At 41.6% G+C, this 17575-nt stretch overlaps 1 protein-coding gene and 1 pseudogene across 2 annotated transcripts in view; one reads left to right on the top strand and one right to left on the bottom strand.

Annotated features, from left to right (window-relative positions):
* Positions 1-17575, bottom strand: part of Mcc (MCC regulator of Wnt signaling pathway) — a 357943-nt gene that overhangs the window by 266063 nt on the left and 74305 nt on the right. Inside the window, exon 3 of one of the 2 annotated variants that reach the window (XM_076912699.1) lies at positions 12919-13130. In XM_076912699.1, coding sequence (XP_076768814.1) covers positions 12919-13130 — 212 coding nt within the window. Of the gene's footprint in view, positions 1-8876; positions 8897-12918; positions 13131-17575 lie in introns of those variants that run through there. The other variant, XM_076912703.1, reaches the window with a different exon arrangement.
* On the top strand, positions 13595-15642 carry LOC117720197 (large ribosomal subunit protein eL6-like; annotated as a pseudogene).

The following is a 17575-nucleotide window of genomic DNA, read 5'->3' as shown; positions in this document are numbered from 1 at the left end:
AACAAGAAGACTCCACTTTCTTACCCCTCATTCTTATTCCACAGATGCATTCTCAAATACAAAGATGCAGAGCTAGAAAACACTACTATCCTAGGTTGAGAATGCGTACATCCTTTCTCCTCTGCATTTTCTTTAAAAAAAAAAAAAAAAATGCCATTAAGATGTTAATAACAGCCAGTGTGCTGGTAAGTGCATTTAATCTCAGCACTCTGGAGGCAAAAGCAGGCAGAGCTCTTTAGTGAGTTCCAGGCTAGCTAGGACGACATAGTGAGACCCTATCTCAAAAAGAAAAAGTTAGTAATATCCCTATGGTTAAAGACTTATTGAGATAAGTTATTGGAAGAAGGATGGAGAAGAAACCACAGAAATGACAGACAGGGTGCCACCAAGCCACACTCTAGACACAAGTGTCATTTGTTCTGTGTATAGGAAACTCCCTTCCTCTGACCTATACAAAATGAAAGACAGAGAGGAACACAGAGAGCAGGGGACTATCAAGTGTCTAGATATGGGACCACTGCCCTCTAGTGTGTACTCAAAACACTCAGCATCCTTTTGTCAGAGATGGTTATCCCGAAGACAGGAAAAGTGATGCTCTGTTGAACTGCCCAGCAGAACACCCTGAAAACTAATGGGAACCATCATCATAAAGTCATTTAGGCCAGTTGGTAGTTGTGCACATCTTTAATGCGAGCACTCAGGAAGCAGAGGCGGGTGCATCTCTGAGTTTGAGGCAGCCTGGTTTACACAGTGAGTTCCCAAGGCAGCCAGGGCTACACAAAGAAACCATGTTTTGAAAACAACAACAATAACAGCAATTTTAAAAACCTAGGACATTTAGTGACTACTCACCTCACTGCCAGTGCTATTACTCCTATCAGATCTTCAAAGTGGATTTAAAAAAAAAAAAAAAAAAAACTAACACTTGTCTGTAGCCAGTGTGTGTTCCATGATGTGTGGAGGATAACTTGTGGGAGTTGGTTCTCTCCTACCATATGGGTTCAGAGACCAAACTCAGGCTGTCAAGCCTTATGACAAGCACTCTTACTTTCTGAGCCAATTCACTGATCCCAAAATATATTCTCATTTTTCAGACTAACAAATTAGCAAAAGGGAAAAGGTACTTACTGTATTTCATAACTAATTTGTGCTAGAGTAGTGGTCATTCCCAAATCTGCCCTAGTGTAGGTTCTCCTACTGCCCAAGTGAGCTTCAGGAAAGGTTTTGCTCTAGGCCCCCATAATCTGGCTCCTGAAATGGCAGTCTTAAACAGTCCTGTTTTGTTTTGTTTTGTTTTGTTTTGTTTTGTTTTGTTTTGTTTTGTTTTAATGGCCCTGTTCTGAGCCAGGGGACGATGATGTATGGTGGCCATGCTTTCAGTTCTGAATGAGTGAGCTTACCGAGTATATAGCAAGCCGAATGGCAAATGGCAGGTAAAGGTGGCCAAGAGTCAAACATCATCACACCGGGTGCTCAAAACACCCAGCAGAATGTCCCGCCTGCAGCCAAGTGGGTATCTTGATAGAATCCTGGGCAAAGTCCCCTTAGGTGAAGCACCCAAACAAAAGAATGGATACCAACAAAGATGACATTATCAGATCAAGTGCTCAGAATATCCAGCAGAAGCCAACTGAAGAAGTTGAGGCAGTTAGCTGGAGTTTCTAAGTAAGCTTTCTATCCACAGAGGTGCTGCTCATGGCTGAATTTTCCAGCTTCTCTTTTCCCACTGTAGACACATTTTCATCTTGAATAAGCAACAATAACTTTGCAGGAAATGGCTTGCCTTCTAGTCATCTGCAGGACACAATGCCTTACTCTTTTTCTTCCCTACCTGGCATAGGGTCAGGGGGGGTCCATCCTGGTCGCTTGACCAGGGGCCTTGGAAGACACTTTGAGATAAACATGCTTAGGTTTGAAGAAGGAGGACAGACAGCATTACTTTCAAAGCCAGCTTCTTCTCAGTGAGCTCAAACGACACACCACAATTTACCAGTAAAATGTATATTCCAAATTCTTTCATCTATTAGCTAAGATCATTGTCTTCTTTCATGACTGGTATTTCCACATGAATTCTACAAGTAAAATAATTGAGTATACTTTTTAATTGCAACCTCTCACCCATAAAAAGGTGACTGGTAGGCATTATGACAAATCTTTAGAGCCTGCTTCAGTAACTTTCTAATTTACATCTTCAAATGTTGTTCCATCTTTATCCACTCAAAAACTACAGGATATTTTTCTAATAAGATAGGAAACATCAGTAACATAGCATCATTGGAAGACCATTATTGTTCATTGCACACAGCCTGCTGGAAGTGCAGAGTGTGTCACAGAAGCTGACTTCCTGGCTACTCGTGGAGGGACTTCTTTCAATTAATGAAGAAATATGAAAAGCAAAAATATCTAGGATTTCCATGAAATTAAATTTAAGTCTTCATTCATTGACTTATACAGATAGAAATTTAATAGTAGACCCTACCTACTTGTGGTCCTAACAAGTACCTTCCATTGGTGAAATGATGGTGGGATTGGGAAGGCTAGAGATTGACTTTTGAGTTTTGGCCATGGAGAGAGTCGCAATCTTTCAAAATGTCATTGGCTCACAAAATCAAATTTTGTAAGAATAAATGTGGGCTGAAAAAAAATAATACTTTTGATGGCCAGTGATACAGTGCAGGTTCTTGTTACCAAGCCTGTTCTTGTTACCTAGAAAAGAAGCAACTCCTAAGCTATCTGAGAGCTGCTGCTACCCCGGAGCGTGAAATGGCCACACAGGTGCCCCATGGCTGTGAGAGTGGCATGGATGTCCTTTGTGAGTTGACAATTGAGGATAGCCATGTTCTGTCTTCACAGCCTGACTCAGGGGCCACAGGGAAAGGAGGGAGTTTGCTGCCACCCCTTTACCTAGTCATTTCTTTCATTTGTTACAAGGAAGAAACAAAAGTTGAGTCATGGCAAAGGGAATAAGGCCAAAGCAAGTTCAACTGGATAACCAGGAACAGAGAACCTGTCCAGGAATAATAATCGCTACAGTCATTGCTGGGCCTGCACTCTGGATTTATGCAAATAATACAGCAGTAATCCATCAAGAACACCTCCATGTTCACATGTATCAAGAGAAGCCTTTGCAAATTCCCAACGGGGGAAGAAAGAAAACAGCAACAACAACAACAACAACAACAAAAAAAAAAAAAAAAAAAAAAAAAAAAAAAGGAAAAAGAAAAAGAAGGTGTTTTACTGGATTTAATATCGCCGCCCCCCCCCCCCAGGGTATTACAATGTCCACAGGATGTTAGAGCATAAAATGTCAAATTTATTCTTGCAATGTGATCTTTTTTTTTTTTTTTTAAACCCAAGAGCAATTTTATTGGAGTTTGAGAAAAAAGTAACAGGACAGGAAGCTGTAAATAAACCTAGGCAACTTCTAGGAAGAGGGAGATGGATAAGAATGAAGAGAGAAAGACAGGCTTGTTGAACCAGAAGTGAAGGAAGCAGTCAGGGTCAGCACTGGGCATCTGGGGATGAGGAGGGTAAGAGAGTAAGAATTTGAGCACAGAATGTTTTTCCAGTATATGAAAAAAAAAATTGAGATACTAGGAGAGATCTGCAGTGCCTTTCATTGATTAAATGTACTCTTGAAGATTTTATTAATTCAATCAGTGTGGAGAATTGAATATATCTCAGTAAATCACCTCTGTACATTCTCAGATGGCATATAAGTATTCGAATAAGTACTTTTTACTTATGTGGGTTCCTTTGGAAGGTGGCAACTGCTATATACCTGAACTTAATTAAAGTTAAAATAATAGATTGCAGAGTTGGTTATAAGATGGTTACCTGATTATGAAACTTTTAATCCCTGAGGGTCAAACTATATTGTGCATCCTGATCAAATCCAAGTCACTAATAATGTATCAAGGTATAATGCAAACAAACATGTATATTCACAGTCTGTATCCTAGTAAACAGAGAATTCCAAGACAAGACAAAGCTATCACTGGATGTCTTGGGGTTTCATTGCTGTGAACAGACCCCATGACCAAGGTAGCTTTTATAAGGACAATATTTAATTGGGGTTGGCTTATAAGTTCAGAGGTTCAGCCCATTATCAAGGCAGGAGCATGGCAACAACCAGGCAGGCATGGTGCTGGAGGAGCTGAGATTTCTACATCTTCATCTGAAGGTGGCTAAGAGAAGACTGACTTCCAGGCAGCTAGGATGGGGGTCTTAAAGCCCACATCCACAGTGACACACCTACTCCAACAAGACCACACCTCCAAATAGTGCCACTCCCTGGGCCAAGCATATTCAAACCACAACACACTGGATGACCCTTTAGAGCTCTAATGTTACTTAGAAAAGGTGCCCACTGTTGTTTTTATTTTCAAACATTGTTAGCCCTCATTTTAGACCATCTTGGTAACAAACGTGTGTGTGTGTGTGTGTGTGTGTGTGTGTGTGTCCCTGAGTATCCTACAATTGGAGTGAAGAAAAGGGAAAACAAACCAAAGGGCATATAAAGTTCATAAAATTGTTAGTGTAGTCTTTTCACTACTTTATGGATTCCTTTTTCTACCATCCTTCTCCACCCCTATCCCACCTTCGAAATCCCCTGAAAGTAGGTAGAAGAGAAAGAAGACCAGAAGAGAAAGGTGGTGGTGGGATTGTTAGACTACTTCCTGCCGAATAGGGTGTCAAGTTCCATGGGGCAAGTTTGATATTTGATTTCAGGATATCCAATTTCTTCATCTCATTTTTTTGCTCATGACCACTTGACAAACCACAACAACAGCAGCCAGCAGTCACCAGCCACCAGCAACAGCAGCTGCCACAGCCCTCCCCCGGGGGGGAGGAACTCTAGCATTTATATACCCTTTCAAGAGTCCCCAAAATTCCAAATGTCATGCACTTGCAGAAACTATCTACAGCTGTCAAAATCACACCCCTGCTACAGCACGAGGCAAATCACAATCAGCTGCTGGGCACAATCTGAAGCAGTTGGGATCATACCTAGGATTAAATAAAAATCATATTCCTATGGTATTTCTGTGTTTTTAAAGGAAAACAAAATCCTCACTACAGGTTTGAAGCAAAAGAAAGAGCCTCCTTACAAGAGTAGGAATTGTTTCGCACACTGAAGCATGCAAATTCAAAATGTTCTCCAAAGTGGCAGAAGTCAGAACATTATAGTAAGTGAAGCTTAGCTAATAATTGGCGTCACAATATGTAGGAGCATGTGACAGATAATAACAACATGGGTCTCATTTATTTATTGTTAAATATAAGATTTTTTTTTTTTTTTTTTTTTTTTTTTTTTTTTTTTTTGGTTTTTCGAGACAGGGTTTCTCTGTGTAATCCTGGCTGTCCTGGACTCACTCTGTAGACCAGGCTGGCCTCGAACTCAGAAATCCGCCTGCCTCTGCCTCCCAAGTGCTGGGATTAAAGGCGTGCACCACCACTGCCCAGCCTAAATATAAAATTTTTATTATTTGAGAATTTAATGTGTGACTACAATGTATTTTGATCACACCCCACCCAGATCCACTCCTCTTGTTTCCCGCTCGCTCCCAATGCTCCTTTTTTATTTTTGATAACTCTCTAAGTCTAATTCCTGTAGCCCATACATTCCTGGATGTGGAGCTGTTCACTGGAGTATGGTTGACTATCAGGAGCCATATCTCTAAAGAAACTCACATAGACACAATTTTAATTTAACTTCACATTCCCAGGTATGTTATCAGGTTAAACAAAAACGTTCCACGGAGTTTTTAACTGTTGGAATCACCGAGTAGCAAAACTCATTCCATCTCTTAGGTTTGTTTAATACAGTGCTGGAGATCGAATTTAGGACCTTATGCATGCTAAGAAAGTGCTTTGTTGACTTTCATTTTTTATTTTATTTTCGTGTGTGTGTGTGTGTGTGTGTGTCTGTGTGTGTGTGTGTATGAGTACATACACGTGTATATGAGTACAGATCCCCACTGAGGTCAGAACAGGATGCCAGATCCTCTTGAGCTATAATTATCTGCAGCTGTGAGCTGTTTAACACAAATCCTAGGAACTGAACTTGGGTCCCCTGCAAGAGCATTGCACTCTCGTTAACTGCTAAGCTATCCCTTCAGCCCTGTTGGCTTTTAAAATTTATACAACTTGACCCGTACAACTCATGAATACCTTGTTTTCTTCTTTTAAAAATGTAAATACCTTTTAAAAAATGTGCACAATTAAGTGTTAAGATAGTAAAATTGTTCTGATGAGATGGTTCTAAAGGTGCCTGCTGCTAAGCCTGTGGATCACGGCTCAATCCTTGGGACTCAGAAGGTAGAAGGAGAGAAGTGCTTAAACATCATCCCAGGATATGTAAGCCTTGGCGTGTGCGTGTTCACAATACATGCATGCCAACATACAAAATAAGCAAATATAGAAAAAAATGAAAAGAAAGTAGACAAAATTAAAGCCTACTTATGCAAGGTAGAGGAAGACAGTCTTGAGCAGCCCAGAAGGACCAGAGCTCTCTTCATTTGCAAAGGAAGAAGGCCAGCTGAGTTTTTTTGAGCCATGAGCCATCATTTGAAACTATGGGGAAACACATTGTGGTATATGTCTTCATTGATAGCTGCTGTGCCTGATAAATGAGAACTCAAAGCCAAATGTCTTTGTCATTATGTGAGCAAACACTACAAAAAGAAAAATCAGTCTCGATCATTTAGAAGGGACAACATTTTTGACATTTCTAGATTGTTTCTTGGCCATTGTCTCAAAACAAAGCAAATCTCCATTTCCCTCTTTTGTATTTATCATCCCATTTCCCAAAAAAAATCTGAAGGGTTACAAGTTGTGCTGAAGAATTATTTGCACTTGAAGAGTGCCCAGAAGAGGGTGCTAATGGCCACAAAGCTCACACAAGTCCTCTAGACCGGAAATTTCCAGATGGTAACCCTAGAGTTGGTAACTCCTTAGTGATCACAGCATCTCAAAATTACGGAAGGAGAAGTAAAACTTTCCCTATCTTAAAAACAATTCAAGGACATAACATAACTAAATACATATAAATAGATAAATAGGAAGATAGATAGGTAGATAGATAGATAGATAGATAGATAAAAACTAATGAGGAAAGATAAGGAGAAAAATCATGGTTGTTGCTTCCCATTAAATTGTTTCATTTAAACACTTCAAATCATGAGCATGGTTTCTTTTAGGGTGCAGTTTTGATTCACATCAATTAGTTCTTTTATTATTGAACATGCCAAAGCTAAGGCTATTTAAATGATCATATGGCTGAAAGAGTGTACCCAGAAATTTATATTTTGTTCAAAAATTCATTGATGTTGTATCTATAAAATATTATGTTGTATGTATCAGAGTACTTAAGTAGATCACTGTTTCGATACTTTAACATTCGTTACTCTCCGTCCTGGGTAATACAAATTTTGGAGAAACATTTTCAGAGAACAGGCATTTTCTTCTCACCTTCCTGCTTTATCACACTCTCACTGTTCCTTCTGATTTTGCTTTCAAAGAGAGCTTGAAATTTCTCTGGCAGTTTCATGGTTGTTCTGCAGTGGCTCAGAACCATGTCAGTTCAACTAAGCAGAAACAAGCTTCCTAGTACCTGGGTTGTTTTGCATGGTGGTAAAGGAGAGACTTTTTTTTTTTTTTTTTTTTTTTTTTTTTTTTTTTTTTTTTTGAAATCCAAAAGTTAGGTATAAAGAAGTAATTCTTGATACCTGGTGTGAGACAGGGTTCACTTTGTGTGGCTATGATAGAATACTCGACACTGGGTAACTTATAATGAATAGACACTAATGTACTCATAAGTGCATAAGCACTTTCAAGGCTGGGAAGTCCAAAATCAAAGCATCAGCATTTGACAATGGGCTTTTTGTTGCAAGGGGTGGGCATACTCTTCCAACTATCTATCTATCTATCTATCTATCTATCTATCTATCTATCTATCATCTATCTATCTGAAACAGGGTCTCACTATGTAGCCTTGGCTAGTCTCGAGCTTGCTATGTAGACCTAGCTAGCTTGGACACCTTTCTCTGTGTCCTGAGTGCTGAGACTAAAGGTGTGCACCATCATGCTTGGCACGTTTTCCTTTTCTTTACATGGCATCGAGCCTACTTCCAAAGGTGGATCCCTTGGAGCCCAATTATCTTTTAAAGCACCTCACTTTTAATACTGCTATCATGGCAATTAAACTTCTGCGTGAGTTTTGAAGAAAACATTCACACCAAAGCAGGTGCCAAACACAGGGCAATTTATGTTAAGTGTTGCTAATCCACTCTTAACAACCTGGTATACCAGGCTTATAGTGCTACAGATCTACCAGATTTCCTCTTTAAGCTTTTCTGAGTCCTTAGCTAACTTCATGTGCTCTGGATAAAGAGTCTCAGATCACCAACAGCGACTATGTTGGTCACTGTAGGAAAGTGAAGGAGAGCAAGGACTGACCTTTCACTGTAGGAGAGTGAAGGAGGTTTTAGGCTGTCCTTGCTCTCCTGTGCTGATCTGAAAGACCCAGAATAGTTTCAAGCTGAACACCATGCTGCAGAGTCAAGACCGTGCCACCAGCTCTTACATTTGTGTGAGGTCTATCACTTATGATTAATCACTTGTGTCCTAAATCACATGTGCCACTCTGCCTAATCCATGCAACAGTCTGTTGACAGTATCATCTTGTTCTGCTCCTGTACATGGTACCTGCGCTGGTTTGAATATCTCAGAACTCATGCTGAAACTTAATTGCCATTGTAATAATATTGAGAGGCTGGGTTGGTGCTTAGAAAGCAAAATGCTTGGATGGGAATCTCCCCGAAGCTTCCCAATGACAAAAACAATCCTCTGCCAGGTATGGCTCTCTCTCTTACCTTCAATTTACCCTTCTTTCTTCTGTTTTATAGTATGGAGGGAACTCGGCAATATTTACTTCTCTGTCAATAGAGGATGCTAAAGGGACACTGCAGGAAGTCAGAAGTCCCAACCTGATTGTGCTCTCTCCTGCAGAGACCAGCAGTACCGGATATCCAGGTTGTTCACTCTTGGAAAGATTTAGAGTCTGTCATTTCAGCAGTCTTTCTAGGGAATTTCACTGGCATTCTGGAGTCACTTTCTTAGTGATGATGTTCAGCAAGTCTTGAGGATGCTCTTATGGATAACATTCCAGCAGCTTGGGCTGACACTCTAGAGGGCTGGTCATCTATTTGTCATCCTTGGTGTGAAGAATTACCAGGAAATCCTCTATTGCCCAGTGGATACCATTGCCTCTTCAGAGGTAGAATCTGCTCCCAGTAGTGTGAGAACCTGCTTCCAAATGTGTTTCTTGGCTGGGCACTCTATGCCTGACTGAGATGTGGCGCTGCTCTTTCCCTGTGTTATTTATGAACTTACTAGAGTTTCTTTACCCGCTCGTGGCAATGCTGTGCTACTCATTAATATTGCTTATATTAGCCTTCCCCTGAGTGAATTCCTGTGTGTTTTCCATCTCCAAGCTGGATGCTGACCAATGTCTTTTGCTTCTAGCTGTTTTGTTTTTAAACACAACTTAATTTTATTAGTTCAGGATTTTGCTTTAGAAGGAACATAAATTACTTTTAATATGACTTTATAAATAAAGGGATTGCCCGAGCGTGGCAATTTCAAGAGGCTATTTTGCTTTCTTTGACCACACACAAGGCTATTTCTCAATCTTGGATCATGGTTTCCCCAGGAGCAGTCTCAGAAGAATGGTGGCTGCATATTGAACCACCCCAAACACAATAGTTGACACAATGACTACCATTTCTCATGTGACAAGAAGACTCCAAAGTTACATCAGAAATGGTGTGGACATGGGATAGCATGGAGAATTGGGAGCTCACGTGCTTGTACCAAGGTTTAAGCCTTAGTTAAAAATTTCTGTTTTCCACTCTGTGAGAACATATGACCATCATATGACTTCAGTGTCTATACTTGTATTTTTGGTCAGGTTCTCACAAAAGATGGCCTTGAGTGAGTATGTTCAGTTTTATTTATTTATTTGGTCATATGTGTACTTGCTAATTGTTTGTGGTGTTGAATCCTTTCTGACTTGTTCATTGTGTCGCAATGACTAGCTGCCATCACGTATCACAGTTATCTTTCACAGGCTTTCATAGCCATAGACAAGCAGAAAGGTGTACAAGCTGAAGAGCACTCACTGCTACTACAGGAACTGGGTGCCTCATCTTGTGTAACAATTTCCTCTGTGTTAATACCATCCGTCTTGGAAGGAAGCTCATTAAAACATAAAAGTTTCCAGAGGAAGTGAAAGATTCTATACAGCCAGAAAGCTTGTTATCTTCAAAGTAAGCAATTCAAAACCTTCAGGAAGTTCCTGAAACTGACCAGATTGTTTTAAGCCCTTCTCTTCCTAAGCATATATAAGTTGTAAGGACTCTGAAAGACACTCTTTGACCAACAGGGCTGCTTGGAAGATGTAGAAATCATCTGAGTGACCGAGAAGAGACTCAGACCAATACAGCTGCTTGAAAGATAGTCTCCAACCCAATGAGTTGTCTGCAGACTATACAGTGAACACCAGGTTTCCAGCTTTTAGGGGCTGCCACTCACACTGGGGTTGGTTTTGCATGATGCAGCTGTTTTTGAATTACTTCTGCTCTAGTATATCCCCTCACTTATATTCTTATAGGTAACCCCAGTGGTTGGCCTTTGGTGGTGTCCATTCTCTGACTTGTTATGAACTTGAAATATTCACATGTCAACAGGAACATGTCACATGTCAAGGTTTGTGTTGGCACCACACCTTGCATTTGAGGGAGATTTTTTTTTTTTTTTATCAAGCTAGCATCTGCGGAGACAATCTCAAGCACCATCCTCTCAGGGCTATAGTAACTAACAGGGATGAAATATGTATGGGGCATATGAGAATTCATTGTCTTGAGTTCTTTGATCACCTAACTCAGAGGACCTAGCAAGATGAAACCTGGCAATTGCACCTGCTTCTGCTAAGGAGAGATAGGACCACAGGCATCCACTCAGGATGTTTCTGGAAAGCTAGGAGCTGCAGATCCACTTTGAAGTAGAAATCTGTCAGCTCCTACAGCTTTCCACAGTGGGTTTGCTGCACCTCTAGAGGCATGAACCTTCAGAGTGGATGCCAGTTCAATTAATCAGTGTGTAATGACTTTTACTGTCATCTATATTGTTATGGCATTAACTATGTTGAGAATGACATCAGGGGCTAGGGATTGTAGTTCAATTGCTAAAGTACTTGCTTAGCCTGCACACTATCATGGGTTCAATTTCCAGCACTGTATAAACCAAGCATGGTGGTAAGTGCCAACAGACTTAGACTTCTAGGGGTGGTGGCAGAGGGATCAGAAGTTCAAAGACTGTTGATGAGCTGCAAAGCTCAGTTGATGTAACATAGGGAAGGCTCAATCTGCTGGGAATGGTTGTAGCAGGCATGGTTAAATTTAGACCCATGCCAGACATATTTACTGGTCTATTGAACAGACAGGAAACAGGTATAATCGTTATATTCAAAGCTCAAACTGTATAAGGTTGTCTTCTAAGGTTGGTCAAGCAAGAAATAGCATAATAACCGCAAATGAGTTGACAGGCCTTAGAGAAGTAATCATATCCAGAAAGGAATTGTATGTATAGGTGCTCTTTGTATTTTAAATTTTAAAAACATTTTAAATTATTTAATAGCTTTAGAATTATAGAAAAGTTCCAAGATAGTATAGAGAGTTCAATGACCAGCTTGTCTTATTTATTATCATGTTATATTATTTATTCAATTATCTTTGTCACAGTTGAGGAAGCAACACTATATATCTACTAGAGCCTATATATTTCCAAGGTCTCTTTAGATTTTTCTTATCCAGAATCTCACCAAAGGAATGATGTTATATTCAGGTTATACTGTTGTAGACTGGCAGTTTCTCCTCCCAGCCTTTCCTTGGTTTTAATAACCTTAGTGGTTTTGACAGACACTGGTCAGGAATTTTGTAGAATGTCATTAGGGTTTCTGTGACTTCTGCATGTGCAGTATTTCTAGAGACTTATGATTGTTAACTTTTTCAAACATCTCCCTCCAAAACGTATGACTGGAATATATGCCATAACATGTGCTTGTGACTCTGAAGTCAAACTGGGAATCATGGCTGTAAACAGCCATCATCTTGTTCAAACTTAAATTTTAAGAAGCTGGGTAGGGGAGTGAAGGGAGGTTAGAAGGGAGGGGAAGAGACAGAGAGGGAGGGAGGGAAGGAAGGAGGGAGGGAGGGAGAGAAGGAGGAAGGGAGGGAGAGAAGGAGGAAGGGAGGGAGGAAACTCCCACAGAGTTTAGATAACATCTCAGTGTGTAAAATGTATGTCACTGAAAAGGAGCCAGCCTTCAGCCACACACCCTCATCCCCCAACTCTGACTTAAGGAAGCCAGAGGCTCCTTCCCCCAAGACAGACAGCATTAACTACTACTAAGTTTTCCTGTGGAAATAACCTTAAAAGTATAAGCCAGAATAATAACCAAACTTTCAATGAAACATATTTTTTTCTTTCTTTTCTCCGCCCCCAAAGGAGTAAAGTCCAAATTCAGGAAGAGAAAGAAGTGTATTCTATTGGTCTGTAATGTACCAGAGCAGTGTTACAGAAGAACTGTTGTGATACAACTCAACAAGGTAGAGTTAATCAAAACACCGTTTAGAAGCCTGCTCTATTGTTACAGCAAGAGTGATGTCCCTCAGCCCTTAAGGACTAAAAGCTTTGGAGTGCTCAACAATACCAGCAGCAATGGAAATGGTACAATATTTAGCTCAACAAGAAAAGACAATACTCAGTATATCCCTTGGAGCTCAATATTAAAATATTGGTATTGGAATGCAAACAGTCCAGAAAAACACATTCTGTGGACAGAGAAGTACTCACAGTGCTGGCCAGCTCTAGATAGCTTCCGCCTGTAGAAGTGCCAGAATTCGGGGACTGTGTGAGAAGCTTGTGGAGCACAGCCTGCTGAGGCAAAGAGCTTCTGCTATACTCTAGCAGCTTCTGGAGGGGCAGCTGGCTCTGCAAGTCGGGGCTCTGGAGATCCCTGGCACCGGAATCGTACTCCCAGCTCTCCCTGGCTGCTGACAAAGCACCTAGTCCAAGAGATGCAGGGAAAATAAAAAGACATTTCTTTCATTAGCCTGTGGGTGGTCAGGAAGCGATGATTTGAAGCTTCTAAGTCTTCCCTGTGCCAGCATCTCAAAACACATGTGGCTCCCAGGCTGCGTGCTGAGCACTTTCCCTTTCAAATTGACACAGGGGAAGCCTGCAGGTAAAAGCAATTTTAAGTAAAGAATTCGGAAATAACTATGCAATGAATACACATGCCCTCCCCAACACAAAAACTTAGCAGGGGCGGGGGGGGGGTAGCACAGGAAAGAAATGCAGACAAAGCCACATCTGTCTGTGATTTGCACTTGGTTATTATGTTGACTTAGTAGTGCTTGCTGGCGATTCTGAGGAAGAAGGAAACAAGAGAGAAGACACAAGGTATAGACTTAACCACAACTTCCTCGTACCTATGTCATCTCATCTGGATGACGCTGGGCTCTGTTGGTAATAGATGCAGCCACACAGCTGAGTGGCACAAACTGACAAGTCTCACTTCTGGGTCTTCACATAAGCCCCTCCTTGTGATTTCTCCATGCCCTTTGCCTCCTGGTAGGCTTCAGGTGGGACCAGCACTTGGGAAGTCGCATAGCTGATATGGTAGAGCCACAAGATGAAAGGTGCCTAGATCCTCAAATCGTATCTATGGGGAGTGGTCTGCTCATGTTAACTGCCCTGTGTTTTGACTTTGTGTGAATAGGAATGTGCTTCTACTGCAGTGGTTCTCCACCTTCATAACCCCGTGAGCTTTTAATACAGTTCCTCATGTTCTGGTGAAAACCTCCCCCCTCCCATATAATTATTGTTGTTGTTACTTCATAACTGTAAATTTGCTACTGCTATAAATTATGATATAAATATCTGTGTTTCTGATGGTCTCAGGCAACCCCTGTGAAAGGGTCATTTGACTCCCAGAGAGGCTGAGAACCACTGTGTATTATCCTTTGTGTATTGGTTAGAAGACTTTAGTATTACCCATTACAACAGATTAAAATCTAATGATACTAATAATTGTAATACAATAAATACAAAAGGGTAATGAAATGTGGACCTAGAGGAGGAGCTGAAACCCTAGGCTTCCATTGCTGCCTTTGCTAGAAAAAACAGACTAGGAGAAAATCCCGAATCTCTGGATTGTCACTTCAGAACAGAAGCACCTTTTAGGTACATGTGATAAGTAGAACCTCTCTTAGCTGCAAAGGAGACTGGGAAAGTTTTACAGAAGGGTAGGATTTTGGTAGGTAAGTTATTTTAAAAAAAATATTATTTGGCCTTAGTCCTGTTTCCCGTCTTGCAAGATGGCTGGTGAAAAGGCAGAGAAGCCTGATACAAAGGAGAAGAAACCTGTGGCCAAGAAGGCTGGGGGGGGGGGGGGGGTGCTGCTGCTGCTGCGTCTGGTCCCCAGGCCGCGTGTGTCGCTGGTGCAGCCAAAAGGTAAACCTGAGGTTAAAAAGCCCAAGAAGGTGAAGACCCACCGCAGCCGAAACCCTATCCTGGTTAGAGGAATTGGCAGGTACTCGCGATCAGCTATGTATTCCAGAAAGGCCTTGTACAAAAGGAAATACTCAGCTGCCAAGACCAAGATTGAAAAAAAGAAGAAGGTCCTTGCCTTGTCACAAAAACAGTTGGTGGGGACAAGAACGGTGGCACCCAGGTGGTGAAGCTTCAACAAATGCCTACGTACTGACTAAGTACTTGACTGAGCAAGTCAGTCAAGACGCACCCATACAGCATAAAAAAAGGAAGGTCATCTAAAATATAGCAGGCCACTCCAATTATGCTCTTTTCACCTGTGTTCACCAGTCTCAAGACAAAGCTTAGTCACACAGTTGGAATTATTTAACTGAAAAACTTCGAAAGCAAAGGTGTGACGATCGTCTTTCTGGCCTTTGCGTGCATGGCGGCTGCTGATGGCTTGAGCCCCTTGCCAGTCTCCGCTCAGCTACACACAAAGGTCTACTTTCTTCTTACATCCTACTGAAGACGTGCCTCGGAAGCTGCTGAGCCACGGCAAAAAGCCCTTCAGCCAGCATGTGAGAAGGCTGCGCCCCAGCATCACAGCATCACTCCCGGGACTGTCCTGATCATCCTCGCCGGGCTGCGCAGGGGCAAGAGAGCGGTTTTCCTGAAACAGCTGGGCAGTGGCTTGCTACTTGTGACTGGACCTCTGGCTATCAACAGAGTTCCTCTGCATAGAACGCACCAGAAGTTTGTCATCTCCACCTCTACAAAAGTTGGTATCAGTGAGGTTAAAATCCCCAAACACCTGACTGATACTTGAAGAAGCAGCAGCTGCGCAAGCCTAGGCATTAGGAGGGCGAGAACTTCAACACAGAGGAGAAAATACGAGATGACAAAGCAGTGAAAGGCTGATCAGGAAACTGGACTCACAGATTTTGCCAAAGATTAAAGCTGTTCCTCAGCTCCAGGACTACCTGTGATCTCAGTTCTCCCTGACAAACGGGGTGTATGTATCCTCACAAACTGGTGTTCTAAATTGCTTTCAACCTTATTAAACAGCTTCATATATTTAAAAATAAGATTTATTTTTTTTATTTATGTGAGTACACTGTCGCTGTCTTCAGACACACCAGAAGAGGGCATCCAATCTCATTACAGATGGTTGTGAGCCACCATGTGGTTTCTGGGAATTGAAGGCAGGACTTCTAGAAGGGCAGTAGGTGCTTTTAACCACTAAGCCATTTCTCCAGCCCTCAATCATTAATTTTTAAATATTTTATTTATGTGTATGTATTTGTGCATAGACATGCTTGCAGATGCCTTCACAGGTCAGGAGAAGGCAGCAGATGCCCCGGGGCTGGATTTAGTGCTACTTTGAACCAGGAGAAGTGAGTGCTCAGAACCAAATTCTGGTCCCGGGCAGGAGTAACAAGTGCTTGTAACCGGTGGCCTATCTCTCTAGAACCCTACCAGTTATTTTTACAAGAGAGGCTTGGCTTCAATACAGGTTTCAAATTATCTGTCCTTCTTCCCCTCCCTGTTCTCCATGCTTTGTTAGTTGCCTGATTACCCCATGGGGTTTGCCATGGCCTCAATATTATGAGGCTGGAAACTGAAATCAGAATTGAACAATGGATCTCTTCTACTGGGGTGAATCTCAGGTGGCCTTCACACATGACAAAGCTACACATAGGGGTCTATTTTCTTCTTACATCCACACCACCCCAGCACTGCACACAGGTCTGTGATATATCAGACCTTTCATAAACATTTAGTGACATACTGCTGAATTATGCATAGCTGTAGTGCCCAGGAGTTTCATTCTTTAATCCAGAAAAGCAAATGTATATTACTTTAAACTATCAAGATAAATAATACACAGTTTTTGCTTTATGGCAACCAAGAGGCTCACTTTAAAATAAAATACAATAGTATTGGGATGAGCCTGTCAAAGGAAGCATAGAGTATGCCATGCTGATAGGTCCCAGCCCAGTTGCTAGCAGCTCTGTCTAACTGTTTCATATTCATCAGCAGATCAGAAGGCCTTCATCATTGGTTCATATTTCTGCTGAAGTGATCCTGAGCAACTCGGATATCATGCTAAGGAGCAAGTCAGTCAAGACGCATCCATACAGCATAAAAAAGGAAAGTCATCTAAAATATAGCAGGTCACTCCAATTATGCTCTTTTCACCTGTGTTCACCAGTCTCAAGACAAAGCTTAGTCACACAGTTGGAATTATTTAACTGAAAAACTTCGAAAGCAAAGGTGTGACGATCGTCTTTCTGGCCTTTGCGTGCATGGCGGCTGCTGATGGCTTGAGCCCCTTGCCAGTCTCCGCTCAGCTCCTTTCTAATTTCTGCTGGTTCCTGAGCATCAGGAAAGAAAAGACTGAGGACTCTCTCCCCCTTTCTTCATGGTCATCTTTCTCTCTTCCTCCCATCCTTTCTGCTTGCCTGTCCCCCAACAGATACAAATAATAGTAAAATACTAATTCAATTAAAAAAAATAAAAATCTTCATTTTAAAGAGCTTGACTTGTGGCAAAAGGCTAGAATGGGTTTTTAAGACATGCCCGGGGCGTTGGGAGTACTTCTTTCTTCCTCTATGGCAGCAATGAGGCAGGGGGTTTACTAGTTCACTCTTTATTTTATTTTTTATTGGATAGTTTATGTATTTACATTTCAAATGTTATCCCTTTTCCCTGTTTCTTCTCTGGAACCCCCCTCTCCCATTCTCCCTCCCCCTGCTTCTAACATGATATTCCCCCACCCACTAACCTACTCCCACCTCACCATCCTGGCACTCCCCTACACTGGGAAATTGAGCCTTCACAGGACCAAGGGCCTCTCCTCTTATTGATACCAGACAGTGCCATCCTCTGCTACATATGTGGCTGGAGCCATGGGTCCCTCCATGTGTACCCACTCTTTCACAATACATTGTCACTCACCCTACGGTGCCAGGAG

Source organism: Arvicanthis niloticus, chromosome 14 (assembly GCF_011762505.2).
Source record: "Arvicanthis niloticus isolate mArvNil1 chromosome 14, mArvNil1.pat.X, whole genome shotgun sequence".
Lineage (NCBI taxonomy): Eukaryota > Metazoa > Chordata > Mammalia > Rodentia > Muridae > Arvicanthis > Arvicanthis niloticus.
The sequence above is the reverse complement of the archived record's forward strand: the minus strand, read 5'-3'. Positions and strand labels throughout refer to the sequence as shown.